The 13,763-nt window shown below is 42.2% G+C and overlaps 1 protein-coding gene across 5 annotated transcripts in view; it reads left to right on the forward strand.

Moving 5' to 3' along the window:
• LOC117968203 (SLA class II histocompatibility antigen, DQ haplotype C beta chain-like) overlaps positions 1-13,763 on the forward strand; it is a 401,218-nt gene that overhangs the window by 90,524 nt on the left and 296,931 nt on the right. For 2 of the 5 annotated variants that reach the window (XM_059009106.1, XM_059009105.1), the window contains exons 6-7: positions 6,607-6,633; positions 7,823-8,272. In XM_059009106.1, the coding sequence (XP_058865089.1) occupies positions 6,607-6,632 (26 nt within the window). In that variant the 3' untranslated portion in view covers position 6,633; positions 7,823-8,272. Of the gene's footprint in view, positions 1-6,606; positions 6,634-7,822; positions 8,273-13,763 lie in introns of those variants that run through there. The other 3 variants (XM_059009104.1, XM_059009107.1, XR_009310938.1) reach the window with 2 other exon arrangements.

The following is a 13,763-nucleotide window of genomic DNA, read 5'->3' on the forward strand; positions in this document are numbered from 1 at the left end:
CAGCGCTGTATCTGTGTAATAAACCATGAGAGGACAGCGCTGTATCTGTGTAATAAACCATGAGAGGGGACAGCGCTGCGTCTGTAATAAACCATGAGAGAGGACAGTGCTGTGTCTGTAATAAACCTTGAGAGAGGACAGTGCTGTGTCTGTGTAATAAACCATGAGAGAGGACAGCGCTGTGTCTGTTATAAACCATGAGAGGGGACAGTGCTGTGTCTGTGTAATAAACCATGAGAGAGGACAGCGCTGTATCTGTGTAATAAACCATGAGAGGGGACAGCGCTGTGTAATGAACCATGAGAGAGGACAGCGCTGTGTCTGTAATAAACCATGAGAGAGGACAGCGCTGTATCTGTGTAATAAACCATGAGAGAGGACAGCGCTGTATCTGTGTAATAAACCATGAGAGAGGACAGTGCTGTGTCTGTTATAAACCATGAGAGGGGACAGTGCTGTGTCTGTGTAATAAACCATGAGAGAGGACAGCGCTGTATCTGTGTAATAAACCATGAGAGGACAGCGCTGTATCTGTGTAATAAACCATGAGAGAGGACAGCGCTGTGTCTGTAATAAACCATGAGAGAGGACAGCGCTGTATCTGTGTAATAAACCATGAGAGAGGACAGCGCTGTATCTGTGTAATAAACCATGAGAGGGGACAGCGCTGTGTAATGAACCATGAGAGAGGACAGCGCTGTGTCTGTGTAATAAACCATGAGAGAGGACAGCGCTGTGTCTGTATAATAAACCATGAGAGAGGACAGCGCTGTGTAATAAACCATGAGAGAGGACAGCGCTGTGTCTGTGTAATAAACCATGAGAGAGGACAGCGCTGTGTCTGTGTATTAAATCATGAGAGAGGACAGCGCTGTGTCTGTGTAATAAACCATGAGAGAGGACAGCGCTGTATCTGTGTAATAAACCATGAGAGGGACAGCACTGTGTCTGTGTAATAAACCATGAGAGGACAGCGCTGTGTCTGTATAATAAACCATGAGAGAGGACAGCGCTGTGTAATAAACCATGAGAGAGGACAGCGCTGTGTCTGTGTAATAAACCATGAGAGAGGACAGCGCTGTGTCTGTGTAATAAACCATGAGAGAGGACAGCACTGTGTCTGTGTAATAAACAATGAGAGAGGACAGCGCTGTGTAATAAACCATGAGAGAGGACAGCGCTGTGTCTGTGTAATAAACCATGAGAGAGGACAGCGCTGTGTCTGTGTATTAAATCATGAGAGAGGACAGCGCTGTGTCTGTGTAATAAACCATGAGAGAGGACAGTGCTGTGTCTGTAATAAACCATGAGAGAGGACAGCGCTGTGCCTGTGTAATAAACCATGAGAGAGGACAGCGCTGTATCTGTGTAATAAACCATGAGAGAGGACAGCGCTGTATCTGTGTAATAAACCATGAGAGGGACAGCACTGTGTCTGTGTAATAAACCATGAGAGAGGACAGCGCTGCATCTGTAATAAACCATGAGAGAGGACAGTGCTGTGTCTGTAATAAACCTTGAGAGAGGACAGTGCTGTGTCTGTGTAATAAACCATGAGAGAGGACAGCGCTGTGTCTGTGTAATGAACCATGAGAGAGGACAGCGCTGTGTCCGTGTAATAAACCATGAGAGAGGACCGCGCTGTGTCTGTGTAATAAACCATGAGAGAGGACAGCGCTGTGTCTGTGTAATGAGCCATGAGAGAGGACAGCGCTGTGTCTGTAATAAACCATGAGAGAGGACAGCGCTTTTTCTGTATAATTAACCATGAGAGTGGACAGCGCTCTGTAATAAACCATTAGAGAGGACAGCGCTGTGTCGTTGTAATAAACCATGAGAGAGGACCGCGCTGTGTCTGTGTAATAACCCATGAGAGAGGACAGCGCTGTGTAATAAACCATGAGAGAGGATAGCGCTGTGTCTGTGTAATAAACCATGAGAGAGGACAGCACTGTGTCTGTGTAATAAACCAAGAGAGAGGACAGCGCTGTGTAATAAACCATGAGAGAGGACAGCGCTGTGTCTGTGTAATAAACCATGAGAGAGGACAGCGCTGTGTCTGTGTATTAAATCATGAGAGAGGACAGCGCTGTGTCTGTGTAATAAACCATGAGAGAGGACCGCGCTGTGTTTGTGTAATAAACCATGAGAGAGGACAGCGCTGTGTCTGTGTAATAAACCATGAGAGAGGACCGCGCTGTGTCTGTGTAATAAACCATGAGAGAGGACAGCGCTGTGTCTGTGTAATGAACCATGAGAGAGGACAGTGCTGTGTCTGTAATAAACCATGAGAGAGGACAGCGCTGTGTCTGTGTAATAAACCATGAGAGAGGACAGCGCTGTGTCTGTGTAATAAACCATGAGAGAGGACAGCGCTGTATCTGTGTAATAAACCATGAGAGGGGACAGCGCTGTGTAATGAACCATGAGAGAGGACAGCGCTGTGTCTGTGTAATAAACCATGAGAGAGGACAGCGCTGTGTCTGTAATAAACCATGAGAGAGGACAATGCTGTGTCTGTAATAAACCATGAGAGGGGACAGTGCTGTGTCTGTGTAATAAACCATGAGAGAGGACAGCGCTGTATCTGTGTAATAAACCATGAGAGAGGACAGTGCTGTGTCTGTAATAAACCATGAGAGAGGACAGCGCTGTGCCTGTGTAATAAACCATGAGAGAGGACAGCGCTGTATCTGTGTAATAAACCATGAGAGAGGACAGCGCTATATCTGTGTAATAAACCATGAGAGGGACAGCACTGTGTCTGTGTAATAAACCATGAGAGAGGACAGCGCTGCATCTGTAATAAACCATGAGAGAGGACAGCGCTGTGTCTGTAATAAACCATGAGAGAGGACAGCGCTTTTTCTGTATAATTAACCATGAGAGAGGACAGCGCTCTGTAATAAACCATGAGAGAGGACAGCGCTGTCTCTGTGTAATGAACCATGAGAGAGGACAGCGCTGTGTCTGTAATAAACCATGAGAGAGGACAGCGCTGTGTCTGTGTAATAAACCATGAGAGAGGACAGCGCTGTGTAATAAACCATGAGAGAGGACAGCGCTGTGTCTGTGTAATAAACCATGAGAGAGGACAGCACTGTGTCTGTGTAATAAACCATGCAAGAGGACAGCGCTGTGTAATAAACCATAAGAGAGGACAGCGCTGTTTCTGTGTAATAAAACATGAGAGGACAGCTCTGTGTAATAAACCATGAGAGTGGACAGCGCTGTGTCTGTGTAATAAACCATGAAAGAGGACAGCGCTGTGTAATAAACCATGAGAGAGGACAGCGCTGTGTCTGTGTAATAAACCATGAGAGAGGACAGCGCTGTATCTGTGTAATAAACCATGAGAGGGGACAGCGCTGCATCTGTAATAAACCATGAGAGAGGACAGTGCTGTGTCTGTGTAATAAACCATGAGAGAGGACAGCGCTTTGTCTGTGTAATAAACCATGATAGAGGACAGCGCTGTGTCTGTGTAATAAACCATGAGAGAGGACAGCGTTGTGTCTGTGTAATAAACCATGATTGATGACAGCGCTGTGTCTGTGTAATGAACCATGAGAGAGGACAGCGCTGTGTCTGTGTAATGAACCATGAGAGAGGACCGCGCTGTGTCTGTAATAAACCATACGAGAGGTCAGCGCTGTATCTGTGTAATAAACCATGAGAGAGGACAGTGCTGTGTCTGTGTAATAAACCATGAGAGAGGACAGCGCTGCGTCTGTAATAAACCATGAGAGGGGACAGTGCTGCGTCTGTAATAAACCATGAGAGGGGACAGTGCTGTGTCTGTGTAATAAACCATGAGAGAGGACAGCGCTGTGTCTGTGTAATAAACCATGAGAGAGGACAGAGCTGTGTCTGTGTAATAAACCATGAGGACAGTGCTGTGTCTGTGTAATAAACCATGAAAGAGGACAGCGCTGTGTAATAAACCATGAGAGAGGACAGCGCTGTGTCTTTGTAATAAACCATGAGAGAGGACAGCGCTGTGTAATAAACCATGAGAGGACAGCGCTGTGTCTGTATAATAAACCATGAGAGAGGACAGCGCTGTGTAATAAACCATGAGAGGTCAGCGCTGTATCTGTGTAATAAACCATGAGAGAGGACAGTGCTGTGTCTTTGTAATAAACCATGATAGGAGACAGCGCTGCGTCTGTAATAAACCATGAGAGAGGACAGCGCTGTGTCTGTGTAATAAACCATGAGAGAGGACAGCGCTGTGTCTGTGTAATAAACCATGACAGGACAGCGCTGTGTCTGTGTAATAAACCATGAAAGAGGACAGCGCTGTGTAATAAACCATGAGAGAGGACAGCGCTGTGTCTGTGTAATAAACCATGAGAGAGGACAGCACTGTGTCTGTGTAATAAACCATGCAAGAGGACAGCGCTGTGTAATAAACCATAAGAGAGGACAGCGCTGTTTCTGTGTAATAAAACATGAGAGGACAGCTCTGTGTAATAAACCATGAGAGTGGACAGCGCTGTGTCTGTGTAATAAACCATGCAAGAGGACAGCGCTGTGTAATAAACCATGAGAGAGGACAGCGCTGTGTCTGTGTAATAAACCATGAGAGAGGACAGCGCTGTGTCTGTGTAATAAACCATGAGAGAGGACAGAGCTGTGTCTGTGTAATAATCCATGAGAGGACAGCGCTGTGTCTGTGTAATGAGAACATAAGAACATAAGAAAGTTTACAAACGAGAGGAGGCCATTCAGCCCATCTTGCTCGTTTGGTTGTTAGTAGCTTATTGATCCCAGAATCTCATCAAGCAGCTTCTTGAAGGATCCCAGGGTGTCGGCTTCAACAACATTACTGGGGAGTTGGTTCCAGACCCTCTCAATTCTCTGTGTAAAAAAGTGCCTCCTATTTTCTGTTCTGAATGCCTGAATAAACCATGAAAGAGGACAGCGCTGTATAATAAACCATGAGAGAGGACAGCGCTGTGTCTGTGTAATAAACCATGAGAGAGGACAGCGCTGTGTAATAAACCATGAGAGAGGACAGCGCTGTGTAATAAACCATGAGAGGACAGTGCTGTGTCTGTGTAATAAACCATGAGAGGACAGCGCTGTGTCTTTATAATAAACCATGAGAGAGGACAGCGCTGTGTAATAAACCATGAGAGAAGACAGCGCTGTGTCTGTGTAATAAACCATGAGAGAGGACAGCACTGTGTCTGTGTAATAAACCATGAAAGAGGACAGCGCTGTGTAATAAACCATGAGAGAGGACAGCGCTCTGTCTGTGTAATAAACCATGAGAGAGGACAGCGCTGTGTCTGTCTAATGAACCATAAGAGAGGACAGCGCTGTGTCTGTGTAATAAACCATGAGAGGACAGCGCTGTATAATAAACCATGAGAGAGGACAGCGCTGTGTCTGTGTAATAAACCATGAAAGAGGACAGCGCTGTGTAATAAACCATGAGAGAGGACAGCGCTGTGTCTGTGTATTAAACCATGAGAGAGGACAGCGCTGTGTCTGTGTAATAAACCATGAGAGAGGACCGCGCTGTGTCTGTGTAATTAACCATGAGAGAGGACAGCGCTGTGTCTGTGTAATAAACCATGAGAGGACAGCACTGTGTCTGTGTAATAAACCATGAGAGAGGACAGCGCTGTGTTTGTAATAAACCATGAGAGAGGACAGCGCTGTGTCTGTGTAATAAACCATGAGAGGACAGCGCTGTGTCTGTGTAATAAACCATGAGAGAGGACAGCGCTATGTCTGTGTAATAAACAATGCCAGTACTTCCAACCAGATATTGTTAGTCAAGTAGTCTTTAAAGAGTAATAGTGGGGTTGCAAAAAATAGTGTTTCTCGTGTTGCTACAACTGTTTAATTGACGTACCTATAATTTATTGTCATTAACATCCTGACAACTTTTTACACTTGTACTTTTAAAGTCTCTTTCAAAGCTCTTTCCAAAATGGCTACTCTAGTGCACTGGGGTTTGAGATCTGTCCTCTAAATCACTGCAAAAAAATTGCTGTGGCTTTTCTGTTCCCTACCACATCATGGATCGTTATCGCTGTGTTACCTGTTTGACAATGTGGGCAATAACCCTGACACTATCAGAGCACTGGAGCGGACATTTTGAAAAGAGCTTTGAAACAGACTTTAAAGTTATAAGTGTAAAAGGTTGTCAGGATGTTAACAATGAAAAGAAAAATGACAGGTACGTTATTTAAACAGTTGTAGCAGCACGTGGTGACGTGGAACGCTATATTTTTCAGAACCCTGCTACTTACTCTTTAAGAGACACGCAACTTCACCTTTAATAAGTGAGCATGATAGAACAGAACGCAGGTTTTGGATAATCTGTCTCGCAATGATCAGGGCTGCACACACTCACTTATTAAAATGACAACACTATACAGCGTGCATTAATAAACCAATAAAACATTTAGAAAAATGATGCAATTTATAAAGCTTAAAGATGTGACTCCAATTATTAGAGGACCACATGTAGCTAAACATCTAATATTATTCTATTGCTACTGTTTACAGATAGCCTTCGTTGTTTTTTTCTTTGGTTTCTTTCATATAACTTAAGCCTCACTTATGCTCATTTTATTTTTTTACTAGGTCGCATTTTGGTGCCATCAGATTAAGGTAAGATTCACTGATACAGAATCAGCACAAGTGCAGAATCATCACAAGTGCAGAATCAGCTTTCCAGCTCTGTTTGCTGAGAAGTCCAAATACTCATCAGTGTGGCTCCTATTCAAGCACTGGGGCCATACTGTATCCATGGTGACCATGCCTGATGGTGACAGAAATCAGCTGAGGCTCCAGCTCAGCTCTGACCTGTCTCCACTACCCATCTGTGTTCTATATCTCCTAGAGAAATAATTAACTCCACCTGTCCCTTGAGTTTGTATTGCCCAAGTGGAGGTAGCTGACTCAGTATTTACCAGGCCTGTGCAGCAACTCAGATTGTCTGTGTAATTCCCTTTCATGTGTTTGGTTGTCTGGTATTAAATTAAAACCAGAACAAGCTTCTTCAAACGTGTTCAATTCACAATAAGAAAGGTTGCCTTTCCCTTGTTTGCTCTCAACTGGACAACTGAGTACCAATCAATGTCAATGAACATTGAGTCATTTCAAAAACTGTTTGGAAGCACATTTTCCTTTTTTTATACTGACATTTCCTTAGCCTTACCTTAGGAGCTAATCACCCTGACTGATTTATCTAGCACAGATGTATACTGGAAGATGTAGTTGTTGAGTTTAATCAAAGGTAAATCTTGCCCTGGACTACAATCCTACAATGCACTGTCACACTGTGAGACGCATTGCTATGGAAACAAGCAAAGTGAAAAATCAGGATGTGAAATCAAACAGGTAATCAATCAGAAAGGTGTGACAAATCACAGATGAATATGTGCCTGGTTGTATTGTGTTTGATCACGACAGGTTGTGTATTAATCGCACTGTCACATTGTTCCTGATTAGTACTCATCGCAGTGTGACTGTGGAAATGCCAGCGTCCGGGTGAAAGGAACATGTGCTCAACATGGAAGCTCATTGTCATTGATCTGTACTCCATTGTATGGATCAGTAAAAGGAAGCTTTCTTTTTGTGGTACTGACATGTTTTTAAATAGGCTTTAATTTAATAGTTGCTGACAAAAAACATAAAAGTGAATTAATCAATCTGAATATCTGTTCAGCCCTGTATCAGCATTGTGAATTATTATTATTGTTATTTATTTATTTAGCAGATGCCTTTATCCAAGGCGACTTACAGAGACTAGGGTGAGTCTTGAAAATGTAATGCCTTCATTTATTGTATTTGACAGATTCCTGAAGTGGCGGCTAAACAGGATTCTTTGGTCACTGGTGCACTCCTTGAAGGGGTGGACTGTGAAGATTTACAATTTTATTACTTTGTATAACATTCAATTGTAGATTCTTTCAAATCATTCATGCAGTAAATTGGTGATTTCAATAATGCAGTAACATGTGCAAGCACCTTCAATGTAATCAACTTTACTGTTTGTTTCCCCACATGTAATGCTAATGGGAATAAAGGTAGTCATGCTTCTATTCATTGTATTTGCTACAGATGCTTCAGTCTTTACAGTTTATACCTGAGTCATGCTTGGCTTCTATTCATTGTATTTGCTATAGATGCTTCAGTCTTTACAGTTTATACCTGATTACAGTTTCAATGTGAATTGATTAACATTCTCCTACTCTGTATTCATTAACAGGGTTAGATCATTACAACATATTATTATTATTATTATTATTATTATTTATTTCTTAGCAGACACCCTTATCCAGGGCGACTTACAATTGTTACAAGATATCACATTATACATTATTTCACATTATACAGATATCACATTATTTTTACATACAATTACCCATTTATACAGTTGGGTTTTTACTGGAGCAATCTAGGTAAAGTACCTTGCTCAAGGGTACAACAGCAGTGTCCCCCACGGGGGATTGAACCCACAACCCTCCGGTCAAGAGTCCAGAGCCCTAACCACTACTCCACACTGCTGGAGATGTTTGTCTTATGGTATACATTTAGTGTTTTTAGAACATAGATGTATTTTTCTGTTGATTTTAAAGTGTTTTATGCAGCTAATCTCTGTACCTGTTTTAAGTTCAATAAAGGTTCATTTTATTACCAAACTCTTGTATGCTTTTAATAAACCATTTTGCAATCAATGAAATGTTGTTGTTTTTTTGTTTTTTTTTTATACAAAAATTTAGTCGTTGACAATTATTTTTTTATTATTTTCTCCTAATTTGGAAATGACCAATTATTTTAGGCTCAGCTCACCGCTACCACCCCTGCGCTGACTCGGGAGGGTGAAGACGAACACACGCTGTCCTCTGAAGCGTGTGCCATCAGCCGACCACTTGTTTTCACACTGCAGACTCACCATGCAGCCACCCAAGAGCTACAGCGTCGGAGGACAACGCAGCTCTCGGGCAGCTTACAGGCAAGCCCGCAGGCGCCCGGCCAGACTACAGGGGTCGCTGGTGCGCGGTGAGCCGAGGACACCCTGGTCGACCTAAACCACCCCCCCCGGGCGACGCTCGGCCAATTGAGCGCCGCCCCCTAAGAGCTCCCGTCCACGGTCGGCTGTGGAATAGCCTGGACTCGATCCGGCGACGTCCAGGCTATAGAGCGCATCCTGCACTCCACGCTGAGCGCCTATACCGGATACGCCACTTGGGAGCCCATGTTGTTTTTGTTTTAATAAATACAGACGTGCTCAAATTTGTTGGTACCCTTACAGCTCATTGAAATAATGCTTCATTCCTCCTGAAAAGTGATGAAATTAAAAGCTATTTTAATATGTATACTTGCATGCCTTTGGTATGTCATAGAATAAAGCAAAGAAGCTGTGAAAAGAGATGAATTTTTGCTTATTCTACAAAGATATTCTAAAATGGCCTGGACACATTTGTTGGTACCCCTTAGAAAAGATCATAAATAATTGGATTATAGTGATATTTCAAACTAATTAGTTTCTTTAATTAGTAAAACACATGTCTCCAATCTTGTAATCAGTCATTCAGCCTATTTAAATGGAGAAAAGTAGTCACTGTGCTGTTTGGTATCATTGTGTGCACCACACTGAACATGGACCAGAGAAAGCAAAGGAGAGAGTTGTCTGAGGAGATCAGAAAGAAAATAATAGACAAGCATGGTAAAGGTAAAGGCTACAAGACCATCTCCAAGCAGCTTGATGTTCCTATGACAACAGTTGCAAGTATTATTAAGAAGTTTAAGGTCCATGGAACTGTAGCCAACCTCCCTGGGCGCGGCCGCAAGAGGAAAATCAACCCCAGATTGAACAGAAGGATAGTGCGAATGGTAGAAAAAGAACCAAGGATAACTGCCAAAGAGATACAAGCTGAACTCCAAGGTGAAGGTACGTCAGTTTCTGATCACACCATCCGTCGCTTTTTGAGCGAAAGTGGGCTCCATGGAAGAAGACCCAGGAGGACTCCACTTTTGAAAGAAAAACATAAAAAAGCCAGACTGGAATTTGCTAAAATGCATATTGACAAGCCACAATCCTTCTGGGAGAATGTGTCCTTTGGACAGATGAGTCAAAACTGGAGCTTTTTGGCAAGTCACATCAGCTCTATGTTCACAGACGAAAAAATGAAGCTTTCAAAGAAAAGAACACCATACCTACAGTGAAACATGGAGGAGGCTCGGTTATGTTTTGGGGCTGCTTTGCTGCGCCTGGCACAGGGTGCCTTGAATCTGTGCAGGGCACAATGAAATCTCAAGACTATCAAGGCATTCTGGAGCAAAACGTACTGCCCAGTGTCAGAAAGCTCTGTCCCAGTCGCAGGTCATGGGTCCTCCAACAGGATAATGACCCAAAACACACAGCTAGAAGCACCCAAGAATGGATAAGAACAAAACATTGGACTATTCTGAAGTGGCCTTCTATGAGTCCTGATCTGAATCCTATCGAACATCTATGGAAAGAGCTGAAACTTGCAGTCTGGAGTAGGCACCCATCAAACCTGAGACAGCTGGAGCAGTTTGCTCAGGAAGAGTGAGGCCAAACTACCTGTTAACAGGTGCAGAAGTCTCATTGAGAGCTACAGAAAACGTTTGATTGCAGTGATTGCCTCTAAAGGTTGTGCAACAAAATATTAGGTTAGCGGTCCCATCATTTTTGTCCATGCCATTTTCATTTGTTTTATTATTTACAATATTATGTTGAATAAAAAATCAAAAGCAAAGTGTGATTTCTTTTAAATATGGAATAAACAATGGTGGATGCCAATTACTTTTGTCAGTTTCAAGTTATTTCAGAGAAAATTGTGCATTCTTCGTTTTTTGTGGAGGGGTACCAACAAATTTGAGCACGTCTGTATGTATGAGTGGAGCCTTTCAGTGTCTAGCAAATTGTTCTACCAGCGAATCACTCAATGTACCAGGATGAGATCTTTGCACAGTCTATACACACTGCTCTGCAAACTGTTCTACCAGCGAATCACTCAATGTACCAGGATGAGATCTTTATACAATCTATACACACTGCTCTGCAAACTGTTCTACCAGCGAATCACTCAATGTACCAGGATGAGATCTTTGCACAGTCTATACACACTGCTCTGCAAACTGTTCTACCAGCGAATCACTCAATGTACCAGGATGAGATCTTTATACAATCTATACACACTGCTCTGCAAACTGTTCTACCAGCGAATCACTCAATGTACCAGGATGAGATCTTTATACAATCTATACACACTGCTCTGCAAACTGTTCTACCAGCGAATCACTCAATGTACCAGGATGAGATCTTTGCACAATCCATACACACTGCTTTGGTATCCGACCCTGGTTGATTGCATGCACATTATCACTTGTTATTTTTAATAGTACTGCATGTCCTGTTTGTAAATACTGTGAATTTGAATGTATAGAGAGTTTAAATTAGTAGCAATACTCCAATAGTAGTGGTATTGTGTTTAATTCTGGTGCCCTTGGTAGTTTACATGGTTATTCCCTCTGTCAGGATTCAAAGTGCACATGTGTAAGCACACTGTGGAATTACTTATTAATAAGGAGACACATGGAGCTCTTTATTACTCTGGGGCTCTCCAAATAAAAAGCAGAAGATTCAAGACTGAATAAAACATCACAGCAGGACATGGACAACCAGCAGTGCAAACAGGTGTCAGAATGCATGATCCTCACGTATTGAATGAAGGCATTGTAAGGGTTTGGATTGATTGCTAAGTGATTGATTGGCAAGTGGGTTCCAGGAGAACACACGGCTCCCCACATCTCTCTCACTCTCTTCCTATATCTCCCTGCACAAATAGTACAAATGCAAATGTACATTAACCTAAACCCTGGACAAAGACACAGACCCCACATTTCAAACAGTGAAACCGATGTCTAAATAATATGTCTATGTGAAATGGATCACCATTTATACACTCACAAAAAAAAAAAAAAAAAAAAAAAAATCTTCACGATATATAAAGTAGGGGTGGGCATACTAAAAACCCAATTCCAAAGAAATAAATCGAGCCTGATATATAACTCTATAAAAGGTTTACTATGTTAACACACATGCTGTCAATGTTTATTGAAGAGAGAACATGTCCAACTATTCCTGGAATCTTTATTGAAAAGTATAATATAATAGAGTGTTGGAACTCCTTTATTGAAAAGTACAGTAGAATAGAGTGATGGAACTCCATTATTGAAAAGTACAATAGAATAGAATGTTGGAACTCCTCGGTGTCTTGTGATCAGAACACCCCACTGATAAATACAAATAATTAATTAAAAACATGGTAAAGCTGCAGTAGAAAAGATTTGAACTAAGGAATTGGCTGAGGAAGCTGCACTGTGTTAGCAGACCCTCAAATGCTAGGACTGATGACACCGAATGTGCTGGACAAAGGGGAGCTGGACAGTCCTTGGTGTGGGACAGTGTGGTGCTAGGACTTCCCCATCTGCAAAATGAGCAGCACACATGGACAGACTAATCCAATGAGCAGCACACATGGACAGATTGATCCAATGAGCTGCACACATGGACAGATTGATCCAGATTGTTGCTATTGTGCCACACAGAAGTCCCCTTCACAGATACTGAGAACTACCCAGTTCTGCAAGAGGAATCTGGACATGAACCCCTATTTCTGGTGATGATGATACATTGTGAATAGTGTGCTTATTACTTTATTTTTTTAATAGACTACTAAACGATTTCTTATTCTCCCCTACAGATATGAAATGAACTTCCTGCATGTTTTAAAACTGTACATTGCATTAAACATGGACTGGAGATCATCATAATAACCTTGTTTAACATGCAGAGTGTGATTCTACAATTTGGTGATGGCCACACTATATTTTCTGCATAATGGATGGTGACTCCAGGTCTATGCAAGTCAATGTGTACTGCAGTTTGTGTTGAAGAAAATGGTCTTCATCACACTTTGTGCAGTATCTCTGATATCTGTGTTATCAAATTGGATTTATTTCACACCCATCACCTGTTGAATGCAGGTAGAATTCATCTGTGGAAGTTTGATAAACAGGAACAGTGTTTTAGAAAAACTTCAGTTGGTTTCAGTTTCACTTTGCTTGACAAAAACAGGAAATCTGGATTGCAGAACCAGTTTAAGAAAATTCTCATACAAGCCAAGGCTCTCAACAGCCAATCAGAAACAAGCGTGGGTGTTGAGTCACCAGTTGCCAGGTAAATGTGTGTGATTTTCAGCCTTGTCTGAATTATGCTGTAGGTTTCTTTCCTTTAGTGTGAGTCTAAGTGACAGAGGACTGCCAGACTCAGCCCAGTAAAATCATTTTATTCATTGATTCAGTCTTATTGAAACTGCATTCATATACAGTATTGTAGATTCAGGTCAGATGGGTCACATTCTATTGAGAAACACTAGAGCAACGTGAACACCCAAACAACTTCTCCAAAACATCAACATCATGAAGGCAAACTGAAAATCAGATTCATTCAACACAACACAACAATTACAACATATGCTTTACAGAGTTATCAAGGGGCAGATAAACATGGTTAAACATGGTCGCATTAATACTGTTTAAAAGTGTTCACTGTAAGAGGCTGTGTTGTGAAGCATCCATCAGTGCTTAGCAAGACAGCGTGCATCAAACATAAAAGAACATCCAAACAGCTTCCCCAAAGAACATTCGGCAATGCAAACAGAAAATCTGATGAATTAAACAAACTATTACCCCTAGTCAGC

This window comes from Acipenser ruthenus, chromosome 38 (assembly GCF_902713425.1).
Source record: "Acipenser ruthenus chromosome 38, fAciRut3.2 maternal haplotype, whole genome shotgun sequence".
Classification (NCBI taxonomy): domain Eukaryota; kingdom Metazoa; phylum Chordata; class Actinopteri; order Acipenseriformes; family Acipenseridae; genus Acipenser; species Acipenser ruthenus.